This window comes from Balaenoptera musculus, chromosome 15, assembly GCF_009873245.2.
Source record: "Balaenoptera musculus isolate JJ_BM4_2016_0621 chromosome 15, mBalMus1.pri.v3, whole genome shotgun sequence".
Classification (NCBI taxonomy): domain Eukaryota; kingdom Metazoa; phylum Chordata; class Mammalia; order Artiodactyla; family Balaenopteridae; genus Balaenoptera; species Balaenoptera musculus.
In genome coordinates this window covers 46701368-46727341 of record NC_045799.1, presented here as the reverse complement: position 1 = coordinate 46727341, position 25974 = coordinate 46701368, and the positions used below count along the sequence as shown (strand labels likewise).

Below are 25974 nucleotides of genomic sequence, written 5' to 3'. Positions count from 1 at the left end.
TGGTGCTTTCTTCAAAACCTTTAATTTGTGCATATGGGTGAAACTATTGTATGACTAATTGGTAAAATGAACATATCAATTACTATAATATCAAATACACAGTAATTTTTTAAAGCCAGGTAACAGAATTGTGGTTAAAAAAAAAAAAGCTTTCTTTAAAGTTTATCTTTTAAGAAAACCTGTGGTTTTGAAACGTTATAGAAACGAAGTTATCTTTTTGTACTGCAAAATAACTGCTATAAATCCGCAGCAGTAAAAATTGCTAACATGATGTAATCAGCTGCAGGGTTCCATAGTACCATCCTATGAATAGTAGTCAAAGTAGTTTTAAAAATTATGTAAGTATTATTTTCAAGGATTTCTCCTATTCTAATTTTTTTTTTTTTTTTTTACAGAAAGGGTGGATTTTTTGTTGATCTCTTTGTAAGAGTGTCTAACCAAGTTGCAGTCAACATGTACAAGCAGTTAGGCTACAGTGTGTACAGGACGGTCATAGAGTACTATTCGGCCAGCAACGGGGAGCCCGACGAGGATGCTTACGGTGAGCTCCCTTCTGGGGTGGTGTCCCTGAGAGGAAGCCGAATGTCTGCATTCATCCTGCAGACTGAAATCCTCGGCTATTTTAATACACTTAAGAGAATCATATTTAAAATTTGAGCTATAATATTTAAATCTGCTTTAACCTGCCCTTATGAACCTACCACTGATTAACTTACATTAACTAACCATTGGTTAATTACTGTCAATTATTATTTTACTGGTACAGACACATTATTTTACTAAGGTTCTGTCAAAAGAACATTTGTAGGAAGAGCTGGATCCCAGCTGGGGTTTGGTGTACTAGCGATTGAGAGTCTCACTTATAAATACATTTCTCTTAGAATATGATAGAAGTAGGGGTAGGGGACAAAACCTCTTATAGTTTTTTTTTTTAACCTATACACTTTAAATTTGATATAAAATATTCTGATATTTGGGTACTTACATTAAACTTTGCTTCCTAACAGATATGAGGAAAGCACTTTCCAGGGACACTGAGAAGAAATCCATCATACCATTACCTCATCCTGTGAGGCCGGAAGACATTGAATAACCATGAGCAGTGGTTCTTAGGCTGATGATGCTCCAGATATTTTATGGAAAATATTATTTTCATTAGATGATCCTGGAGCTCTATTAGGAGAAAAGGGAATCGTTTAGATCTTAAAGACTTCAAGAAAAAAACAGGTTATAAACTTATTTTAAGTCTTGTTTCCTGTTAGCAATATTATACCTTCTAAAGCTGTCCACTGTAATAAAATTCAGCCAAAAAAGGCAGCTAGGTCAAAAGGAAACATTCCACTGTTACGGTTCATAATGTAATATTCATGGTATGCTGGGGAAAAAGCTTGCTCCAATCTCCTCCTAAATTCTGTGCCTGAGAACCACTGCGGCATATATAGTTTTTATTTTGTATTGAACTGTTAATTGAAGCTTTAAAAGCATATATGAAAAGTGTAAATCTAAGATGTATAATAAAATGCACTGTTGACTCTGAGTATTTTCTGGAAGTTTGTTGGTCATTTATAAACCTCAGGTTATCAGGATTGGAGAAGGTCATCATTTAGGGTATATGTTGTTTCCCTTACATTTTTCATTTATATACAAAGCATTGTTTAAATGCTTACTTGGACAGTCCCTGCCCAGCACACTTAAGCGTCCTTCATATTGCAAAGTTCTTCCCAGATACTTGTTTCCATACTGCCGGTCTCAGGTCGTTTCTTTGTCTAGTCTCACAGGGCTTTGCTTAAATCCTGCCTTTCAAAATACAAAAAGATGCTAAAATAAAGGGGAAAAAGAACCTAATTCCCAAAGGAAGGCCATGTAATTAGATCACAGGCTAACCACATATTTTCTTGTGTAGTTTTCATCGCATGCAATATCTGAAAATATCCAGTGAGTAAAAGTAGCTAAAGAAAACGAAATCACAGAAATGATTATTAAAATCCTGTTACTTTTGAAAAGACTTATTTTGGTGGAGTTGAGGGTGAGAGAGAAGTGAGGTTCTCCCAGGAGAGTAATTTTTTCTTTCATGCATTTCACACTGGCACGTTACCTGCCCGAAAGTGGCCTTAGGAGTTTACATGAGAACTTGACTGCTATTTTTTTTCCTTACACACACATGCGACACAAACAGAACATGATCATGATTAGTCACTTAGAGTAGCATGTGGCCTGTTCTCATCTCACCCCACGGCCCTGTGCACTTAGCCAACTCAGAGCACAGTGCCCCTCTTCGCTGACTGGACAGACCCTGGAACTCAATAGTCAGAGCCTATGATCCCAGCAGCCGACGCTGGTCGGGTGACTGAAGCAGCGAGGCTAAGAGTAGGTTGCTTTCACCTGCTAGTCCTGTTTCCTTCTGCCCCCAAACGATTTTCAAGATACAATTTAACACTATATTGATTAGCTTTTATTCCCTTGGATGAATAATACACTTGAAAATGTAATAATAAATTTGCAAACAATAAATTTGCTAATTGGCCTTATAGGTGAAAAAACACAAAGAGATGGTTCTAGTCAAACAGCTTGCGCAGTGAACAAAAAAAAATAGGCTTGAGAAATATAGGCTGGATTAAAGGAAACAACCTCTCAGATGAGTTAATTAAGGCAAGTATTTTTTGCCTGAGAATATAAGCATATCAGCCAGCACATTATCATCTTGTGCTGCTTTGTTTCATGACTTAGCATATAGTTGCCTCAGCTGTTTTTCACGTTCTAAATCGAGGCTAAGTTGAACGTGTCAGGTTTTACAGGTAGACAGTCTACTGCAGCACGCTGGGCAACATTTATTGGTGTTCTAGGTAGAGATGATTCCCTTGTCCATTAAGTTTGGGAAACACAGCCAGCAATGCACCTGGGGATTCATAATGTATAGGAGTGTTATCAAGGGCCCTGAGAAGCCTAACGATAAAGAGATTTGTCAACAAGGCTTCCCAAACTCACTGGAGCATGGGACATTGTTTTTCACAGCTCTTAACATTACTATTCTTTAAACAAGCCACTGCAGAGCTCAACCAGTTTGGGAGACTGATTACAGCATAAGTGAAATTCAACTAAAATGTTTTTGGTAAAAGACCTTGTTCAGAAATACAGTAACTAAATTATTTTCTAACTCGTGTTTTCAAAAACACTTAGTATAAATGGCCATTAAGAAGGTACAGCTATTTAGAAGTTAAATTAATCTAAGCACATTCAATTCCACAAGAAATGAACATATTTAAGAAAGTGGCCAGGAATGAACATTTTATTGAGCACTTACTCTGTGCCAGGAATACTCCCTTTCTAATTTAATCTTCAAAATGAGCTGGCAAAAGCCCATTTTATGAGTGAAGAAACTGAAAATAAAGGTTAAGTTATGTATCACCAAGTGGCAGAGCTGGGAATGGAACTCAAGTCAGTGTGACTCTTAAGATGTAAATAAGTTACAGGATTCAGATGAATGCATAAAACATCTTTAGGAAGAAGGCAAGCATGAGAAAACTTCACCTGAAAAGTTACTGTGAAATGTAACTGAGAACTTCTAAAAAAAGACTCTTCCAAAATTTTGCAGTTCCATCTAAAAGACACGCTAAGTGTTACCTTAATGAGATTTCCTAATGCATGATGCATTAGGACAACACAAAATGTTGAGACTCAGACAAAGAAATCCAACAGTTAAAAAAATTCCTTTACTTGCAACCCACCCCTAACTAACCCAAGAACCTTTTAAAAATAATTCAAAAGTAGCTGCCAAAGATTCCCATCAATTCACCACTGGTGAAATATCCAAAAACTTACAGGAGTTGCAAGAGTTCCAAACTATAAATCTACAAAAATAATAAAACGTCTCTCAACAGGAAGAGGAAGGCCCGGATTCCTGCTCGGCAACGTCCGCATCTGGGTCTTGCTCGCCAGGCTCCTTCTCCTGCTGCTGTTTCTTCCACAGTTTGGCCATGGCCAGGAGCTTGAGGTTGGGCTGGTTGGCAGCATCTTCCGGAAAGATGTAATCGTAGTATTCTTCCCAGCCTGCATCCGACTGCAGGAAAAAAGTAAAACAGTTAAAAGATAAGCTAACACATGGCTGGAATACATTTCAGTTAAAGTGGAGAATTCTCACTGAGAAACCCAGGGATCAAATTCAACTTATCTTCATTATGCAAAACAACATCAAAGTCTACTTGGAAAGTAGAATTTTCAAAGAGAAATTAGAAGGGCCTAACCCAGTAGAGTGGGAGTGAGTAATTGCTGTTGGATGGGTGTCGCTGCAGCTGTAGCTCACTGAGAGCTACAACCTGGTGGAAAATGCCCTAAAAATCTAAGCATAGCTCCTGTATGGTCAATCAAGAAGACAGTCAGTGTCTTCAACCCCATCTTGCAGTCTTACGTGTGAGTCTTTAAATTTTTAAAGATTTACTTAGTATTAACCCAGTAGTGAAAGCCATAAATCTGTGATTATCCTGACTCCCTGCCTTTGCATCCCACCTCCAATCGGGCACTGATTTCACTTCCTAAAGGTCGCCCTGGTCCCAGTTCCCAACACCACCTTGCTTTGCTTACAATAGCCTCCCGACAGACCCTCCTCCAACGAAGCCCCTCAAATCAACCCGCAGGAGACACCAACTGTGTCAGAGCTTTACTACAGCCTAAAAAGCCTTCTCTGGATTGGCTCCTACCTAAAGGCTGAGTTTCAATTCCCTCCACCCTGACCTCCTGGCTTAATGCTCTGGAAATACATTTCATACAGTTTCTGGAACCAAGCACCAGGAAGAACCTTTGCCAACCCCCACCCCCCGTTCTCCAGCCCTGGGTGGACCATACACCCTGCTGTGTTGCCATGGTAGCCAGACTGTGACTGTCTCCTCCTCCAGCTGTCAACCCCCTTTCTCAGATTGTATACATGCCACTTAAAAGTACACATTTCAAAGTCGGGTGCATTTCTGCTCAGCTGGCATGAAAGGACCAGCTCAGGGGCTCAGTTCTTACCCCATCATCAGCTTGGACCTTTCTTCTCTTCTTGACTTTCTCTGGCATGAGTTTGTCTACTCTCTCCTTATCTGATACTGTTCCAAATTCATCTTCAAAGCTTCGCCAAGATTCCAGCAGCATAAGTCTCTCTTCCTTTTCTTCACAGTTTCGCATGGTTTTGTTAGCCTCTTCATAAATTTGTCTGCATTTAGCCAAACTTCCTTCCTTCCCTGAGGACAACTCAAACTGTGCAAAACTGATCCATACCTTAAAAGATATTATTACAGAACCAAATTAACCATGTCGCCCAGAAAACAACATCATAATAAAGCTAATTTCTCGTTAGTGACATCTGAGCATAGTAACGTGTTCATCTCTAGTATTCCAATACAACATATTGACTAGCTGCTTCTATATAGTAATGCTGAAGCAGTCTGCTTCTATATCCAATTAGGTGTCTGAAATAGTCTCAAAATCCTGAAGTTTAATTTTTTATTCAACCCTACGGTATCCAAGTTATTTACACGCAGTATAAATATTGACCTGGTATAAGCTTAACATTCCAAAGTCGTCTGAGACTCACAAGCTCTCTGTAAAAGGAAGTCATTTAAAATAAATATATTAAAAAATCCCACACACTTAAAATATATAAATACACTATTTCTTCTGGACTGCTGATTCAAGCAAAATCAAAGACAACCCACAAAGCACAGGATACCTTGACATGTTGTGTCCGTTGAAGCAATCGTCGGTAAAGATTTCGTGTTCTTTCAGTTTCTTCCTGCTCAATTTCAAAATCAATATATGATTTCCAAAGCACCTAAGAAAGATAACTTCATAGATCAGTCTTGACATTTAAGAAGCAACATGCTCCTATCCAAAGCACAGCCTAACTAGCATTCCAATCTAGGAAATCTAGGAACCTAGAACTTTCATGACCAATTAAGGAACAGACCGTATGTGGATACAAGAAATAATACTGGTGTTTACAGACTGGCCAAAATTTGGCTAAGAGTCTACATTATAAGAAAAAAGACCTTGGGTTCATTTTCAGATTCTCTTCTGGACTTACCAAGAAGAGCAGGGAAACTTGCCAAACCTCCCAGGCACTGTCATGAGTCTGCCACATACCAAGGACTTGCGGGGAGAAAACAGGCCTGGATCAGCCACTGCACACCGTTTTTGCCTCCATTCTAAATTCCCTGATGTGCCTGAGTCCAACTCAACAAGCATCCAGGGCACAGCTGCCCACCCGCTTGGCACAGCCGCCCACCCGCTTGGCACAGCCCGTCAGGACACAGGGACCAAGAAGATGTGGCCCGGACGCCTGGAGGCCGCAGTCTGTGGAGTGGCTGAGGCCAAGTGATGGGACCAGTGACACATAAAGCCCTGCCCAGGGCAGTCGGCGGGGCCTGGTGAACTGCTCAGTGCAGGGTCACACCCGAGCAAGAGTCCCTGAGCGAGCTCAGTGGTTCCCGAGAGGTTCGCGCTGTCCTAGCTGTGGTTTGGCGCCACCTCGCGGCTCAAGCTTAGATCCTGACGGGATGATTTCAGGCCCTGTGGCCAGCCGGGCCGGCCTGGACAGGGGCAGTGGTACCTCCAGGAACATCCTGGTTTAGTGAGAGCCTAATCCAGGCAAAACTGCACCAGAGGGATCCCGGGCTGTGCAGTCTCAACCTTTACCTCCCTTGTTCTCCGGGTGGCCTTGACTGCACTGCCCTGGGCTCATCCTCTTTAGCCTTCTGTTAAGAGAAAGGGAGGAAGATCCCACCCATAAGATCCCAATTCATCCTGGTGTCACAGTGGGGCTGTGCTGTGCTGTGCTACCCGACTAGAGAGGGCTGCTTCCTGTCTCCAAAACAGGAAGTCCTAATCTGAGTGGAAAAGACTATAGGTGAGACGGTCTTTATGCTCTAAAAGGCACACATATTCAGAAGGTCATCTGAGGTAACACTGGGCAAGCATCTAAGATAAAGCCATAGTCACCCCGTGGGCCTCACCTCCGGCATGTCCAAGCGTGGCTGACTGATGGCTAACTCGTAGATGGCCCGGGCTCTCTCGATATCACCAAGGATTGTCTCTAATTCTGCAAATTTAATCCAAGAGGTACAATTTTCAGGCCCAAATTCCAGGAACTTTTCATAAAGCTTCCGGCATCTGTCAAATTCTCGAAGCTGTAGCTCCAGTTCTATGTAACCTTTAAATAACTTGTTCTTTGGACACTTGCCTATGGAAGTTCCCTGGAAAAGAAGACAACCGACCACTGTGATGCCCGAGTGGGTCTGACGTGTGCAGACATCCTCAGCCTAGCCTAGAAGCTGTTCTCCGCTAAGCAAGAGCCTTGGCGCGTCAACACGGCATACCACCCTCTCCCTCTGCAGTATCGCACTGCTCAAACTGGCTCGACAGAGACCAAAGGAAACCTTCCAATTCACTTAGCTGTCAAGTGGGCCTGTTTCGCAAGAGATAGTGTTCCAGAACCGTTCGGAAAACTATTTTGAATTTCACCTGGTTTCTCAGGATGTCCTAGTGAATGCGGATGTCAGATGGACAACACCTCCCATGAGTAAAAGGATAATCAAGGGACGAACCCTGCTGCCCACAGCCAGGGTGAGAGTAGCTTACCAGAAGGACAGCTGCATCTGATCCTATTAAGAAATTTTAGAACACTTGTTAAGAGGAAGGTGCACTTAATACACCAAAAATCTTGTACAGGATCAGAATACTAAAGATCTAAGATTCAATGTCTCTAGCCGGAGGAAAGATCTGGTAACTGGCAGCTCTAACTGTTCAATGTTGACACAGAATAACTTAAGTATCATCATCCAATCTTTCTTCAAAGGCCGTGCTTTCGAACAAGTCTCAGGTTATAAAGGCACAGTATTTCTGCTGCCTTCTCAGGAGGAAATACATAACCTGTAAGCATTAAGATTTTAATTTCCTTCTCAAAGGACTTCATGATGCATCTTGAGCCTTTCTTTACTCACCAAAGCTCTTCTGGCAAATGGTAAATTTTTCTGCCTTATTTCAAACTGTGCATACAGTAACCACATTTTGGCAAATGTGAACTAGAAAACAAAAGCACAAAAACTCACGTAAGTTAAATTTAAATTAACAAGGGCCACAGACGAACTTCCCTAAAGCTTCAGAGATAGGATGGACATATCTTCTCATTTATAAGCTAAGATGACAATATTTGCCAGAAATTAGGAACAGTCATCTAGACACTTCATTATAACACAGGGCTCTGCAGCCCCTACTGAGAGGCGGCTTTGTTTGTGGGTGTGCTGTGATCAGGCAGAATACGCCCCTCTCTTCTAGAAGGCAACTCGGTCAACACCTCTGTCTCTCATGCTGGGAAATACACAGAGATCACGTGTCAACCATTCCCAGGACACGCGTGTTCCCTGCGCCTGCGGACGACCACGCAGGTGCCAGCAGCCGGTTGGCTGTGCCCTCTCATGCTGAGCTCAGTCTCTTCTGATTACCATCCTCCTGGAATTTCTCCATTAGCATCTGTATCAGTCATTGGTCACTTAACACAGGCTGTCCGCTCAACTAGACTGTAAGCTGTTTTCAGAGACAAAGAGTGTATCTTATTCTTATTTATGTTTTCCACAGAGCCTAGCACAGGGAAGAGCCAATCAATAAACACGATTCCACTGAATTATTTCACAAGTAACAGATGCAGGAGTTTGATGTGTCTGGAACAGAACACTTAAGAGCAAACATACCTTTTTATGAGGAATGAGTTCCAAAGAGGCTTGGTAAACTTGTCTTGTCCTCTCGGGATCCTGCATTAGGATACGAAATTTGCACAAAATATTCACGTCTATTACTAATACCAATTTCACTATTACTAATAAAAATGTACACCCCTAACATTGAATATGTTTCTACAAGTTATTTTCAAACACTGATTGCATTTATGATCAAAATTGAACTGCCTTTGGCCATCAAACTTTGATCACACAATCACCTACAATACAGCCCTCAAACTCTTTAGCCTGACGGCAGAAACAAAGATGTTCTACAGTCTCGGATCAGCAGCAGAAAGTTAACCTTTTCCTATTAACTTACACACAACCAATTTCTGAAAATTTGCTAAAAGTAAGCATGTGCAATCCAGCTGTGGTCCCTATTCATGAGAAAACCCAGGAAACTATAAATAATGAAACTAAGGGCTAGTTCATTGTTCCCTTTCAAGTTCCAAGTAATAACCTTGTTGCACCTCAAGGTTTAAAAAAAATACAGCAAAACTAAAAACCACCTCCCCTGTGTCCACTACAGGTGTATAGAGTTTAAAACGTGGCAGAGGGGACTTCGCTGGTGGCACAGTGGTTAAGAACCCGCCTGCCAATGCAGGGGACGCGGGTTTGATCCCTGGTCCAGGAAGATCCCACATGCCACGGAGCAACTAAGCCCATGTGCCACAACTACTGAGCCTGCGCTCTAGAGCCTTTGAGCCACAACTACTGAGCCCGTGCACCACAACTACTGAAGCCCGCACACCTAGAGCCTGTGCTCCCCGCAACAAGAGAAGCCGCTGCAATGAGAAGCCTGCGCACCGCAACAAAGAGTAGCCCCCACTCCCTGCAACTAGAGAAAGCCTGCACGCAGCAACAAAGACCCAAAGCAGCCAAAAAAACCCCACAAAACAAAAAACAAACAACCTTATAAAATGTGGTATCAGTTCGCAGCCGCGCCAGCAGGGCCAAGGTGCAGGGGGAGGAGCCCGCCCCCACCCACCCCAGGACTCGGCTCTGCACCTTCGCCTCCAGCTCCTCGTAGAGGGCGTAGTTGATCCACAGGTAGATGTAGCGCTTCCAGTGCCTCTTCTCCTGCACGGGCGGCACGTTGGCAATGGCTCGCTCGTAGACTTCCCGCACCGTCTCTGCCTCTGCGTCGCTTTCCACCAAGCGCAAGTAATCGAACCATGCGTCGTAGTTGTGCGGGTTAGCCTAGAAAGACAAGGTTAATAATTAGAAACCAGGGCTTCCCTGGTGGCGCAGTGGTTGAGAGTCTGCCTGCCAATGCAGGGGACGCAGGTTCGAGCCCTGGTCTGGGAGGATCCCACATGCCGCGGAGCAACTGGGCCCGTGAGCCACAATTGCTGAGCCTGTGCGTCTGGAGCCTGTGCTCCGCAACAAGAGAGACCACGACAGTGAGAGGCATGTGCACCGCGATGAGGAGTGGCCCCCGCTTGCCGCAGCGGGAGAAAGCCCTCGCACAGAGACGAAGACCCAACACAGCTAAAAATAAAATAAATAAATAAGTAAATTTAAAGATATTCAAAAAAAAAAAAATAATAATAATAATTAGAAACCAAACCCAGAGCTGCACCTGTGGGACTATGTGAGCTGAAAGAAGGCAGCAGGCTTTCTGTACTCTAGCAACTTTTTTCTAGACTTTACAGGCTACTTCATTTAAAAATACCATTCTTGAGATTCTATAATAGAAAAGGAAAAGGACTATAGAAGACAAACTATTAGCCAGAGGTCCCCCCAGCAAAGCCCCTTTTATCTACAACAGCTTATTTTTTTGGACTATACCAATTTTTCATTTTTTTTCAAGAAGGTATGAGTGGAAAGATGACTTAGAGACAAATACATAAAGATCGATAACAACTAATGTTTTCTGCTCTCTTGTTTTTCTCATGAAGCAGCAAATGGTAATCAGAGCAGCCCGTTCCGGTGGCGCCCTGGGTGCCTCTCCCCCGCAGGGTGAAGGGTGCCAGCTCCCCATCTTCCCACCCCAGCAGCCACCACACTTGGCTGAGTAAGGACCCCTGCTGGAGGGTCTGGCGCACACGAGCGGGTGACGTGGAGATGAAGCACACTGAGAACTGGTTTGTGGAAGCAGTATCCATTGGTGGGTCAGTCATTCCCGGCCAGAGTGAAATGTGACTGTCTCATCTCCTGCTCCAGGACTTTCTGCAACTGCCTTGATTCCCGCCCATTTTCCAAGCCTGCTCCTCCAGCTTCCCTATTGATTCTGTAAACCTCCCAGTATCTACAGCTATGAAAACAGACATCTATTTTTTTCATAAGTGTCTCTGTTTATATACGTGACTCCATAGCACTATGCCTAGATTTAAAATTACGATGGAATTATACCATGCTCACAACTGCAAAACCTGTCTTTTCAATTAACAGCAATATGTCTTGAACATATCTTGCTGACCCCATTTAACACCAGACTTAGTCCTTTGTTTGGAGATATCTTAATCAATTTGGCCAAGCAGAAGTATTTTAAAATACAGAGCAGAGCAGTAAAGGAAAACACTACTACCTCTGAATTCAAATCAAAATAGTACGTTACAGACAGAAATGAGAATGGAACCCTAACTACAATATGTCTTTTGTTCAAGCAATTAAGCCAAAAGGTAATGTATAAAAATGGGTTTTTTCGATCAATCTCTGACTCTTCCATCTTCTTTAAAAAATGAGCTCAAATGGATTTCAGACTGCTTTTGCTCAAGTTCTTTGTGTACAATCAGCAACCAACAAAGTGACTTCCAACATGCGAGTGGCAGAGCAAATCCAAGCGCTGTCTGCTTGCCTTTTCTACCAGCCCCGTTTACCTCCCCACCTGGAACGCCAATTCACTGCAGACACATGACGGAGAGCGATGCTGTCGCCCAGGACTAGCCAGCAGGTCCCTGCCAGCACAACGACTCACCGCCAGCGCTCACCTTCACCTCCTCCTCGTACTGGAACCTCCGTTTGCTCACGATGATGTCTTCAATGCCCCGCCTGTCACCAAACTTCTTCTCAAAGACGGTGTAATTTTTAAAGAGCTCCTGGGCTTCCTGCTTTGAAATTCGATCCAGGGCGTACTTATAGATCACTCGTACCCTCTCAAACTGAAAGCAGACAGGATGATTATCTTCCAGAACACAGCACTCTCATTCTAGCCACAACTTGAAAAGTAATTATGACATAAAACATTACTTGTAAGTTAGATTATGAGGCCTCAAAATGCCCAAAGTATGACTTTTCTTCTCCCTTTTGTTGAGGTACTTTCAGCCAGGATGGACAGACACTATCCTCTGAGCCCCACATTTAACAGTGTTCCTAACGCTGCCAGCTGGACGTCGTCCGCACATCTCAAGACTCACCCGAGCTCGCTCCTCCCACCCAGCTGGGTCGTTGTCAGACTCCCCCCGTCCTGGGGAGTCACACCCCCAACCCTGATCACACACCTGCTCTGTCAGGGGCCTCCCCAGCTCCTCTCTCCTGCATTCCTCACACTCGCTGCTTCCACAGCCCAGCCCTTTCTACCTCCTCAACACAGCCCTTCACTTCTCCCCAGGCCCCTGCCGACCCACCTCCATTTCTCCCTGGACCATGTGAAAAGCGCCCCCATGCCCACTCTGCCGTCATCCCCCCAGTACACTCTGCATGAACCAGCCAGAGGCTCCCCTCACAGCACAGATGACAGCCGACCACTTCCTGCTTAAGACCCTCCACACTTCCCACCAGCCTGAGGAATCTGAACTCACCTCTGGGACCTGTGCAAGACCCTGCACTCAGATCCCAGCCAACCCCTCCCAATCCTGTATTATTTGAGCTACATTACAGGATTATTTTCCATACATACTATGGGAGAAAATAACTGACTTCTTCTGGGGCAATCTCTGTTTCCATTTCATATTCTGTTCTCTGTACTGAGGGCTCTGGGCTTTTTGTTTCCCAGGTTCATTACCTGTAAAGCCCTTTAATCAGGGTATCAAATGACTCTCAGTTTACAGATAATAGTCTCATTCTAGGTTTAAAGACTTAATTTTGAAGCAGAGCACAACAAAATTAAGACAGTTATAATATAATCCATAATCACTAACTCCCAATCTGCAGCTTGGCCAGATATATGCTGTTTTCCTTGAGAAATCACATTTTCATATATTGAAAGCATTTTCTCCAAGGATAAGTGAATAAGAAAATGTAAGTGAACTCAATGTGCACAAAAAGTAATCTTTTCTAAGCTGTTCTGCAACATAATCAAGTTCCTTTAAATTTACTTACTTCTTTCTGATTTTCCTCAAATTTGGCAAAGGCAACATAAAGGTGTTCATCCATATGTTCATCCCCAAAGAATTCGACAGCTCTCTCATACACCTTCCGCGCATGGGCAAAGTAACCATGCTTTTCTTCAAAGCGGGCGTACTTGATCCAGTTCTTCACATCAGGGTGCACAAGAACAAGTGAGCGGGATTAAAGAAAAACCAGGCAGAACAATGTGGCTTAAAAAACAAAAACCCAAACCCAGAACCTCAACAACACACACTATGGGTGGCTACAGGGGTGATAAAACATGTACAAAGGTGGAGACCCACTAACCTGTGACCACCCAAGCGGCTGTGTCTTGTTTGTGTGGCCTCCTCCAATGCTTACAGTATTTTAGGAGTGGTACAAACAGCAGTTTGGAGCCACGAAAAAGCTGAAGCCTATGACTAGCCATGTGATCTGGACAAGTCATTTATCTTATCTAAGCCTCAGTTTTATCATCTATAAATAGAGGAAAATAATACTAACCAACCTCATTTGATGACTGCCAACTTTAAATGAGAAAAATGTGTGTAAAGCTCTTAGCAATTTCAGGCCAAAAGAATGTGCTCAACAAATGGCACTTTTTGTAGTATCTGCTCAGTAACATTAATATTTGAATTACTGATTAAGAAAAAAACATGTGGGAGGAGTCAAGATAGCTGAATAGGAGTACATGGAGCTCACCTCACCCCACAAATACATGAAGAATACATCTACAAATGGAACAGTTCTCACAGAGCACCTGCTGAACACTTGCAGAGGACCTCAGACACCTGAAAGGGCAAGAAAGATCCCTGCGTAACCAGGTAGGACGAAAGAAAGAAACAAAAAGAAGAGGAAGGGGGATGGGACCTGTGCCCCTTTGGGGGAGCTGAAGGAGTGGGGAGGTTCCCGCACCCAGGGAAGCCCCCTCCCTGGTGGGGAGATCAGCTGGGACAGAAGAGGAGCTTCAGGGAATTGCAGAAGAGCACAACAACTGGTCTGTGGCAGGCAGGACAGAGTGTGACTGACAGATGGTCCCTGCCTCAGCCCTGCACACCCCAACCTGAGATGTGTGTCTGCCGGTGCAGAAGGGGCTGGGTGCTGGAACATGGCATTGGAGAGCAGATCCGGGGAGAAGACTGCCGTTGGCTGCACAGAGACAGCCTGGAGGGACAGGAGTTTGGAGCTCCGCAACCAGGAACGTTTGTGGAGGAAGCTGAGGCTGCCATTGCAGCCTCCTTCCCCACGTACCAGGCCCTGCCTCCACGCGCACTGGGAGGGACTCCCGCCTGGGTGGGCTTGAACACCCCGATTCCTGGCCCAGCCCCCTCCGACCTGAACCCAAGGAGGAACAGGCCAAGACACATATTAATCAAAGTGACAAAAATTAATACAAAGAAATAATATCAAAGCAACAAGGGAAAAGCAACAAATAACACACAAGGAATCCCCATAAGGTTATCAGCTGATTTTTCAGCGGAAACTCTGCAGGCCAGAATGGAGTGGCACCATATATTTAAAGTGATGAAAGGGAATAACGTACAACCAAAAATACTCTACCCAGCAAGGCTCACATTCAGATTCGATGGAGAAATCAAAAGATTTACAGACAAGCGAAAGCTAGGAGAATTCAGCACCTCCAAACCAGCTTTACAACAAATGCTAAAGGTACTTCTTTAGGTGGAAAAGAAAAGGCCACAACTACAAACAAGAAATGGGAAAGCTCACTGGTAAAGGCAAACATAAAGTAAAGGTAGGAAATTATCCACACACAAATATGGTATCAAAACCAGCAACCGTGAGAAGAGGAGAATACAAATGCAGGAAATGGGAAACGCACTTGAAATTAAGAGACGAGCAACTTAAAAACAACCTTGTATATATATATACATAGACTGCTATATCAGAATCTCATGGAAACTGCAAACCAAAACACTACAATAGATACACACACACACACACACACACAAAAGCAATCCAAACACAACACTAAAGACAGTCATCAAATCACAAGAGAACAAAAGAGGAAGGGAAGAAAAAAGACCTACAAAAACAAATCCAAAACAATTAAGAAAATGGCAATAAGGACATACATATCAATAATTACCTTAAACGTAAATGGATTAAATGCTCCAATCAAAAGACACAGACTGGCTAAATGGATACAAAAACAAGACCCATATATATGCTGTCTACAAGAGACCAACTTCAGATCTAGAGACACATACAGACTGAAAGCGAGGGGATGGAAAAAGGTATTCCATGCAAATGGAAAGCTGGAGTAGCAATACTCATATCAGAAAAAAACAGACTTTAAAATAAAGACTGTTACAAGAGACAAGGAAGGACACTACATAATGATCAAGGGATCAATCCAAGAAGACGTAAAATTGTAAATATAGATGCACCCAACATAGAGCACCTCGATACATAAGGCAAATGCTAACAGCCATAAAAGGGGAAATCGACAGTAACACAGTAATAGTGGGGGACTTCAACACCTCACTTTCATCAATGGACAGATCATCCAGACAGAAAATCAATCAGGAAACACAGGCCTTAAATGACACATTAGACCAGATAGACCTAATTGATATTTACAGAACGTTCCATTCGAAAGCAGCAGAATACACTTTCTTCAAGTGCATATGGAACATTCTCCAGGATAGATCACATATTGGGCCACAAATCAAGCCTCGGTAAATTTAAGAAAATTGAAATCATATCAAGCATCTTTTCTGACCACAACACTATGAGATTAGAAATCAATTACAGGAAAAAAACTAAAAAACACAAACACTTGGAAGCTGAACAATATGTTACTGAACAACCAAGGGATCACTGAAGAAATCAAAGAGGAAATCATAAAATACCTAGAGACAAATGACAACAAAAACACAACAGTCCAAAACCTACTGGATGCAGCAAAAGCAGTTCTAAGAGGGAAGTTTACAGCAATACAATCTTACCTCAGAAAACAAGAAAAATCTCAAGTAAACAACCTAAACTTACACCTAAAGCAACAAGAGAAAGAAGACAACAAAACCCCCAAAGTTAGTAGAAGGAAAGTAATCATCAAGTTCAGAGCAGAAATAAATGAAATAGAGAGAAAAAAACAAAAGGAAAAAAAATCAATGAAACTAAAAGCTGGTTCTTTGAAAAGATAAACAAAACTGATAAACCTTTAGCCAGACTCATCAAGAAAAAAAAGGGAGACGTCCCAAATCAATAAAACTAGAAATGAAAAAGGAGAAGTTACAACTGACACCACAGAAAAACCAAGGATCATAAGAGACTACTAAAGCAACCATACGCCAATAAAATGGACAACCTAGAAGAAATTGACAAATTCTTAGCAAATTCTTAGAAAGATACAACCTTCCAAGACTGAACCAGGAAGAAACAGAAAACATGAACCCACCGATCTCAAGTACTGAAGTTGAAACTGTGATCAAAAACTTCAAACAAACAAAAGTCCAGGACTAGATGGCTTCACAGGTGAATTCTATTGAACACTCAGAGAAGAGTTAACACTGATTCTTCTGAAACTTTTCCAAAAAATTGCAGAGGAAGGAATACTCCCAAGTTCATTCTACAAGGCCACCATCATCCCGATACCAAAACCAGAAAAGGTACCACAAAAAAAGAAAATTACAGGTCAATATCACTAATGAACACAGATGCAAAAATCCTCAACAAAATACTAGCAAACCTAATCCAACAATACATTAAAAGGATCATACACCATGATCAAGTCGGATTTATCCAAGGGATGCAAGGATTCTTCAATATCTGCAAATCAATCAGTGTGATACACCACATTAACAAACTGAAGAATAAAAACCATATGATCATCTCAATAGATGCAGAAAAGGCTTCTGACAAAATTCAACACCTATTTATGATAAAAACTCTCCAGAAAGTGGGCACAAAGGGAACATACCTCAACATAATAAAGGCCATATATGACAAACCCACAGCTAACATCATACTCAACGGTGAAAAACTGAAAGCATTTCCTCTAAGATCAGGAACAAGGCAAGGATGTCCACTGTCACCACTTTTATTCAACATAGTTTTGGAAGTCCTAGCCATGGCAATCAGAGAAGAAATAAAAGGAATCCAAATTGGAGAGAAAGTAAAACTGTCACTGTCTGCAGATGACATGATACTATACTTAGAAAATCCCGAGGATGCTACCAGAAAACTACTAGAGCTCAATCTGGTAAAGTTGAAGGATACAAAATACACAGAAATCTCTTGCATTCCTATACACTAACAACGAACAATCAGAAAGAGAAAATAAGGAAACAATCCCATTTACCATCACATCAAAAAGAATAAAATACCTGGGAGTAAACCTATTACCTAAGAAGGCAAAACACTTGTACTTACAAAACTATAAAATGCTAATGAAAGAAATCAAAGATGACACAAACAGATGGAAAGATATAACATGTTCTTGGATTAGAAGAATCAGCATTGTCAAAATTACTATACTACCCAAGGCAACCCAGAGATTCAACGCAATCCCTATCAATGGCATTTTTCACAGAAGTAAAAAAAAAAAAATTTTTAGTCTGTATGGAAACACAAAAGACCCCAAACAGCCAAGGCAATCTTGAGGAAAAAAAACAGTTGGAGGAATTAGGCTCCCTAGCTTCAGACTATATTACAAAGCTACAGTCATCAAAACAGTATGGTATTGGCACAAAAACAGAAATATAGATCAAGAGAACAGGACAGAAAGCTCAGCGATAAACCCACACACCTATGGTCAACTAATCTATGACAAAAGAGGCCAGAATATAAAATGGAGCAAAGATAACATCTTCAATAAGTGGTGCTGGGAAAACTGGACAGTTACATGTAAAAGAATGAAATGAGAACACTCCCTAACACCATACACAAAAATAAACTCAAAATAGATTAAAGAACTAAATGTAAAGCCAGATACTCTTAGAGGAAAACAGGCAGAACACTCTGACATAAATTGCAGCAATATCTTTTTGGTTCCACCTCCTAGAGTAATGAAAATAAAAACAAAAATAAATGTGACCTAATTAAACTTAAAAGCCCTTGCACATCAAAGGAAACCATAAACAAAATGAAAAGACAACCCACAGAATGGGAGAAAGTATTTGCAAACGAAGCAACCAACAAGTAATTAATCTCCAAAATATACAAATAGCTCATGCAGCTCTATATTAAAAAACCAAACAACCCAATCAAAAAATGGTCAGAAGATCTAAACAGACATTTCTCCAAAGAAGACAGATAGATGGTCAAAATGCACATGAAAAGATGTTCAACATCACTAATTATTAGAGAAATGCACATCAAAACTTCAATGAGGTATCACCTCACACCAGTCAGAATGGCCATCATCAAAAAGTCTACAAACAATAAATGCTGGAGAGGGTGTGGAGGAAAGGGAACTCTCTTGCACTGTTGGTGGGAATGTAAATTGATACAGCCACTATGGAGAACAGTATGGAGGTTCCTTAAAAAACTAAAAATAGAACTACCATACGACCCAGCAATCCTACTACAGGGCATATACCCAGAGAAAACCTGAATTCAAAAAGAGTAACGTACCACAATATTCATTGCAGCACTATTTACAATAGCCAGGACATGGAAGCAACCTAAGTGTCCATCGACAGATGAACAGATAAAGAAGACATGGCACATATATACAATGGAATATTACTCAGCCATAAAAAGAAACGAAATTGAGTTATTTGTAGTGAGGTGGATGGACCTAGAGACTGTCATACAGAGTGAAGTAAGTCAGAAAGAGAAAAACAAATACCAGATGCTAACACATATATATGGAATTTAAAAAAAAAAAGGATCTGAAGAACCTGGGGGTAGGACAGGAATAAAGACGCAAACACAGAGAATGGACTTGAGGACACGGGGAGGGGGGAAGGGTAAGCTGGGACAAAGTGAGAGAGTGGCATGGACATATATACACTACCAAATGTAAAACAGATAGCTAGTGGGAAGCAGCCACATAGCACGGGGAGATCAGCTCAGTGCTCTGTGACCACCTAGAGTGGTGGGATAGGGCGGGTGGGAGGGAGTCGCAAGAGGGAGGGGATATGGGAATATATGTATATGTATAGCTGATTCACTTTGTGATACAGCAGAAACTAACACACCATTGTAAAGCAATTATACTCCAATAAAGGTGTTTAAAAAAAAAACAAACTAAATATAGAACTACCATATGATCCAGCAATCTGGGCATACATCTGGAGAAAACTGTAATTTGAAAAGATACATGCACCCCATGTTCATTGCAGCAGCATTTACAACAGCGAAGACATGGAAACAACCTAAATGTCCATCTACAAAGGAATGGATAAATGAGATATCGTACATATATACAATGGAATACTACTCAGCCGTAAAAAAGAACGAAATAATGCCATTTGCAGTAACATGGATAAATCTAGAAATTATCATACTAAGTGAACTAAGTCAGGCAGAGAAAGACAAATATATATCACTTATATGTGGAATTTAATTTAAAAAATGATACAAATGAACTTTTTTTGCAGAGAGAAACAGACTCACCAATACTGAAATCAAACTTACAGTTACCGAAGGGGAAACGTCAGGGGAAGTGATGGACTGGGAGATTGGGATTAACATACACACACTACTATATATAAGACAGATAACTAACAGGGACCTACTGTATAGCACAGGGAACTCTACTCAATGTTCTGTGGTAACCTATATGGGAAAAGAATCTGAAAAAGAATGGATACATGTATATGTATAACTGATTCACTTTGCTGTACACCTGAAACTAACACAACATTGTAAATCAACTATACTCCAATAAAAATATAAGAAAAAAAAAAAAAAAGGAAGTTCCCTAGCAGTCCAGTGGTTAGGACTTGGCACTTTCACTGCCATGGTCCAGGTTAAATCCCTGGTCGGATAACTAAGATTCTGCAAGGTGCATGGCACAGACAAAAAAAATCTTAAAAAAAAAAAAGGAAAAAAAAAAAAAACATGTCACAAAAGGAAAACTTCTAACCAGAGCCAAGAGAAAGTTCTGAATTACCATTTACTTCTTCACAGGACGTATGTATTTTTAATCTACCTTCCGTGAAGAAATTGTTAATTTCTAAAGTAGTAATACATTCAAATAGGGCAACGATGTAAAAAGTGCAGGCTCTAAAGTAGCTACTGGGTTCAAATCCCATCTCCATCACTACCCGAGAGACCCTCTCCTGCCTGTTTCCTCATCTGTAGAATGAAGCAATTTCCTGAGTCACAGGGCTGTGGTGGGGATTGAATGACAATATCTGTAAAGTGCTTAGAATAATGCATGGCACAAAGCAGGCACTATAAATGCTGTTGTTAAACTAGTAATATCAAAATGAGTGGTCATATTTAAGATGTTAAAATTGCATAATAAAGTTGAGTTTTGTATCTCGCAGTAGTTATGTTCTATGAAGTCATTCTGCCTAGCAAATACCATATCACTGCTCCTAGGGGAAATACATACACACACATATATATACACACACACACACACACATCTCACACAGATTGTGATTTTAAATCCTAAAAACAACTAATGTTGGTAGATTCTCTTTTCTTTATTTCATGAAAGAGAAAACAAGTCTCAGAAGTGTTAAGTGACTTGCCTGAGGCCGCCCACTAACTGGTGCCAGAGAAAGGATTCAGCCCTGTCCAGCTGGCCCCAGAGCTGAAGCGTCTCTCTCTCCCCTGTACCGCCCCTCCCATCCCTCGCCCCGGTCATCCTTGCAGGAGAGCAGAGACAGAAGGCAGATGCTCGTCTTGTCTGTCCTCAACTGGGACCATGTGTCTTGGGTGATTCAAATTTTTCATCACTCTGGGCTTGTCTGCAAATGACTGCCAAAGTACCACAAATACTGATTTTGGGTTTACAAATAAACTTTAGCAAGCAGAATTCACAAGTACAAGAACAGTGAAAAAGTAGAATCAACTACTTCAAGTTGCTGAGAGTGCTTTCCTGTGTTACCATCTCCTCTTCGCAGTCAGCCCACAGCGGGAACTTTTATTTTCCTTTCAAAGATGAGGACACCAAGGCTCCAAGGAGTTACCCGACGCATTGAGGTCACACGGCAAGTAAATGGTGACCCTCTAGATCAACTCCAGTACCGGTGCTGATGACCAACGTACACCCCAGAACAAACCAGGACCCACTGCAGCGGCCAGGGCCTTAGGATGTCACCTTCCACAAGGAACCACAGTGTTAATGCCAAAGAATAAACAGACCAAAGTCTCACTGGAAAAGATTCAATTATCCAGACCACAAACTTTTTTTCTGACCAACCTGTGTCCCTAGAAAATATAAACGAAGTCTATGCAGCAGATGTTGACTTCTAGGCCAACACCAATGACCACATGTCCCAACCAGACCACAGCCCCACGGGAGTGCAGCACCTGGGAAAAGGGCACCACACAGGCCCGTTCAAAGGATATAGCGCTCATAAATGGTGCGGGCCCGATCCACCTCTTTGTATCTCAGCTCGAAGTTGATGTAGGAGTGCCAGGCCTGCTCCTCTGGCTGCCACTCCATCCAGCGCTCGAACACCTGCCGGGCACCCGCCATGTTCCCCAGCATCTCCTCCATGTACGTGTACTTGTACCTTTAACAAAATCATCCCCAATTATCTGTCATGGTCCAAATGACTTAGGGAAAAACACAGTCTCTGGCAATTTCTAGCTCTAACTTTGTTCAACATGAAGAAGATTTAGGGCTTTATCTTCCCTAAAGGTTAAGTCAAACATGTTTTCTTATTAAAATGTAAATCTGAAAAGGATCAACCGTTGGAAAAAAGGATTTTTCTCCTCAAAAGTTGCTTAGTTTGACAAGCTGATTTTTATGCATAAAAGATTACAACCAAAATTTGTTCTGATTACACAGCTATTATACGTTGAGATTGTAACTTAGCAGACTAAAGGACATTAGAAAGTACTGATAGTATGTTTAAAGAAAAAATAAGATGTAAGATTAAATATATATACAACTATAAACAAAATAAATACACAAAAATGTGGAAATTTGCAGTCTACAAAAAGCCATTTCATTAGATCAGAAACATACCAGAACTGGTTGACGCGAGGCAGAGTCGTTATGGCCCGGTCCCAGATATTTCGGGCATGGTTGACCTGGCGGTTCTTCATTTCCATTTCTGCATATTTCAGCCAGAGTGTAATATTTCGATAGTCCACATCCAAAGCACGTTCGTATATAGATCGAGCCCTAGAGAAGATTTGGAGGGTATCAGAAACAGTACATGCAACACACATGGCAAGCATTTGAAACCATCTGCAGGGCTCTGCTATTTTGTCAGGTGTTTATCGTGAGCCGGGTTCTGGGCATAAAAAGGTGAAAAGATGTGATGTTCTCAGGAACCTTAACAAGACTTAGAGAAAGACTGACATGCGTGTAATTGCAACGCAATGTGATAAATGTTATAGTCAAGGTCTGCACAAGGAAGTAGAGGGGAAAGAAATAAAAACGTCTGGTGGAAAAGGCCAGGCAGTAGGTAAGAACTTGGAAGAAGGTCCAGAGGCCAAGGTGGGGAGGGAGGATGCTCACTGCAGGCAGAGAGAACAGCCAGGTGTCAGGTCGAGGAGGCAAGATGTGCTCAGTGAGCAGCAGGTTCTCAGGCCCAGCCAGAGCAGGGGGCATGCTGGGAGAACGCAGAAAGGGGGACAACAGGAAGGCTCAGGCTGTGGTGTCATCTTTTTGGCCACTGGTTTTCAGTGGAACAATTTTTATTGTAAAAAAAAAAAAAAAATCCCAATATGGAGAAAGCAGATGGAACTGCACTTCTCTGGCTATAAAGTGTGTGCCCATGGCGAGACCCACCTTGGAGAGCCTCCACTGCTCCCCCCAGGACTGTTCCACCACAGTGGCCCTCACGCCCCTCAAAGGAACCCTAGGGTCCCATGGAACAGACTTTGAAAATTATTACCAGAGGCACGCGCTTTTACTCGTGCTTTAACTTTTTCTATGTTTTAGTATCTGGTAATTTATGAATTTTTATTTATACAATTACATGCTCAGTGATTTTTACCTTTGAATCTCCTTTAGACTCTCTTCCCATTGTGCATATTTTATCCAGTTACTAATCACGGTCCTGTTTTTTCTTATGTTATCTTCAAAAGTCTGGCGAAAGGCAAAAAGGGTCAAATTAAAGGGAAAGTGACTAAAAATGACATTGTTTTTTGTCTATTGATCTTTGTACTAAGAAGTTATTTATTTTGCTCTTATTTAAGAGAAATTACATCCTGCAAGCCTTAAGAAATAAGAAACCTACTAAAGAAGGTTATGGTCACAAGCGCTTCCTAAAAGTCTTACATGCAAACAAAGAGAAAAACTTTAGGTAAAAAGAATTATTAGTAGAATTGTTGATATTTTCTCTTATTGCTCATGACAACTAACTGGTACTTTAATATACTCTACACTTTTCCTAATAAGAAAACGTTTTTACCTATTTAAGTCCTCTCAATGTCTCAGAATTTCATACACAGCTCGTTGAGGATAACTAATAAGTAGATACAGTAAGATCAGCAGTTTAAAATGATCCCACATCCTAGGGTGAGAAGGTCGGATCAGATCCCCAAGTCTTCTCGCGGCTCGATCCCAGGTTTTACCTCTTAACACACAAGGCGGTACAGACAAAAGAACATAATGCAATCTCACTAATTCCACCCCTCCTCCAGCTGTCTGTTGTTCTGCCTGTTAAACTTCCACTCATCTTTGATTCAGCACCAAACATTCTGTCTCTGATGGATTTAATTTCTTTAAGACAGACAACTCATGGCATATTTCACAGAGCTCAGCACAATGCAATCACCTGGTAACCAGAAGTTATACTATTCATGTGGCTAGAAAAAACACTCACCTCTTCTTAGCTTATAGTCTCTCTTACCAGTGAGGAACTTTTCAAACTCTGACCTATAAATTCTTAACAATATCAACAGACTAAAAGAAATCACATGGACCGACCTTCCTCTTCCTTAGTTTGTAATCATTTAACTCTTCTTCATCTGTGATCTTCTGTTGAGGGGGAGGTGGAAGAAGCTCAAGTTCTCTTTCCTTAGCTTCTCTTAGCAGTTGCTCCGCAGTTATCTGCACCTCAGCTGGGGCTTTGTTTTTCACCTTTTAAGACAGGAGACATTTCTATTTTTAGCAAGTGCTCTTCGCAACAAGGTTTAAGAAACAAATGAACATTTTTCTGGATCTGAACTTTATAAACATTATTACAAGATGCCCTCTTTGCATGACATGCTCCCATTTCTCTATGAAACAAAGTAAAAAAAAGTATTTTCTATCTTATGCAGGGTATCTATTACAAAGCCATAGGTAAAAGCCTCAAGAGACAAGAGAGCAAAACCAGCAAGTTTTCCCTTTTAGAATAGTATAATAATAAACTTCGAGGCTGCCTTGGTAAAATTCTCACAAAAGGTTTTGTTTTATCAAGATGTGTGCCATTTCTTATCTGGCATTTCAACCTCTATTTACAGAATTCTTCAATTTCTGCCCCAGGTGGATAACTGCATTTGACTTTTCATGGCATTTCAAAGACATATTCAGTAAGTTCCCATCATTAGACTGTAAGCTTCTTGAGGTCTCAGAGCTGTGCTGTCCAACACAGCAGCCATAAATCACATTTGGTGAGTCCAAACTGGGCTGCGAGTGTAAAACACACATGGGATTTTGAAGACTTAATATGAAAAAGAGAATAAACTACCTAATTAAAACTTTTTATATTCCTTACATGTTGGAATGACACTATCTTGGCTACACCGGTTAAATATAATATATAAATTAAAATTCACGTCACCTGTTTTAACTTTTTAACACAGCTATGAGAAAACTCACAATTACCTATGTGGCTCATGTTATATTTCTATGGGACCCATGGAGCCCAATAAAAGTTTATGGAACTGAATTATAAGAAATATTAAGTGTTTAATGCCATGTGTGGAATGATGATGGTGATAATGATAATGACGATGGCTCATACCTAATGAGCATTAACTGCCAGAAGCTGTGCTATGTGCTTTCTACGCATTACCTCACGGGGTCATCTACATGGGTATGTGAAAGACAGGCTCCAGAAACAGACTGCAGGGACAGTATCTGTAAAGGCTTAGAACAAAGCCTGTCACATATATTAAGCACTCACTAAGTATTAGCCGCCGACGGAAATATCAGAGCGTATCAGATATTTTGTTTAATTGCTTAAATTATGCCAACACACAGCTCTTGTCATCTACTCTCATTCCCTCCACTCTCAGCTGGGAAACTCCTATTCCGCCTTCAAGGGTCAGCTTAACCGTCTCTTCCTCAGCAAAGTTTACGCTGGAAACCCCTCACACAAGCCCAGATGCCACGGCATATTCCACTCGGCCTCAGTAGCCTTTGCAAGGTTGCCATTTTACCCTTAAGGTATCTTACTGGAGGACTCCTCGTCGCCCGCCCTCGTTGGAGCCCCCCAGCGCCTAGAGCTTTCCCGGCTCAGCTGGCCTGTACTGAAGGACCCCACTCCTTCCCCCGCAAAACACCTCCCCACACGACGGCCCCGTGGACACTGGTGTGCCTCCCCGCCCCCCGCCCCCCAGCGGCTGGCCCTTCCCTCCCGCTTCTCCGCGGTCCCGCACGGGGCGGGCCGGCTCCCGGGACCACACGCCTCCCGCCCCGGGCATCACCTAGGCGGAGCCAAACCCTCCCCTAGGCCTCTCTTCCACGAGGCCCCGCGCCGCCGCCTACCTTGGCCACTTTGGGGATCCTCTGCTTCCCGGCCGCGGTGGAGGCCGCCATGGCTGCAGCGGGAGCCTCAGGCGACCCCTAGACCCCACAAACGGGCCCAGAGCCCTCGCCCGCTCCGCAAAGCTCTCCGACAAGCTGGATCCCGGAACGGGAAGC

At 42.2% G+C, this 25974-nt stretch overlaps 2 protein-coding genes across 8 annotated transcripts in view; one reads left to right on the top strand and one right to left on the bottom strand.

The window, feature by feature from the left end:
- Positions 1–1535, top strand: part of NAA20 (N-alpha-acetyltransferase 20, NatB catalytic subunit) — a 20933-nt gene extending 19398 nt beyond the window's left edge. For 4 of the 6 annotated variants that reach the window (XM_036824610.1, XM_036824609.1, XM_036824607.1 and 1 more), the window contains 2 exons: positions 396–541; positions 1008–1535. In XM_036824610.1, the coding sequence (XP_036680505.1) occupies positions 396–541; positions 1008–1093 (232 nt within the window). In that variant the 3' untranslated portion in view covers positions 1094–1535. The remainder of the gene's footprint in view (positions 1–395; positions 542–1007) is intronic. The other 2 variants (XM_036824612.1, XM_036824611.1) reach the window with 1 other exon arrangement.
- CRNKL1 (crooked neck pre-mRNA splicing factor 1) lies at positions 1264–25974 on the bottom strand. Of its 2 annotated transcripts, XR_005016383.1 has the most exons (15): positions 25819–25967; positions 24052–24204; positions 23117–23208; positions 22138–22296; positions 21513–21679; positions 13011–13189; positions 11681–11851; positions 9756–9947; positions 8721–8780; positions 7974–8054; positions 6987–7226; positions 5705–5806; positions 5005–5253; positions 3820–4057; positions 1264–1797 (listed from the first exon to the last, which is right to left on the bottom strand). XR_005016383.1 is itself a non-coding variant. In XM_036824606.1 (14 exons), the coding sequence occupies exons 1-14, from the start codon at positions 25867–25869 to the stop codon at positions 3872–3874; spliced, it is 2082 nt and encodes a 693-aa protein (XP_036680501.1). In that variant the 5' UTR covers positions 25870–25974; the 3' UTR covers positions 1264–3871. The 2 variants fall into 2 exon arrangements, 1 of the variants encoding a protein (XP_036680501.1); XM_036824606.1 differs by having other exon boundaries at positions 1264–4057; positions 25819–25974.

What these genes read in the sequence shown, in the direction of transcription:
- CRNKL1 (XM_036824606.1), bottom strand. Translation starts at nt 25,869, where the DNA reads ATGGCGGCCTCCACCGCGGCCGGGAAGCAGAGGATCCCCAAAGTGGCC. An exon ending in CCTCGCGTCAACCAGTTCTG is followed by an intron (nt 21,680 to 22,137) that starts GTATGTTTCTGA and finishes ATTTTGTTAAAG; the next exon opens with GTACAAGTACACGTACATGG. An exon ending in ACGAGGAGCTGGAGGCGAAG is followed by an intron (nt 8,781 to 9,755) that starts GTGCAGAGCCGA and finishes ATCCTAATGCAG; the next exon opens with GATCCCGAGAGGACAAGACA.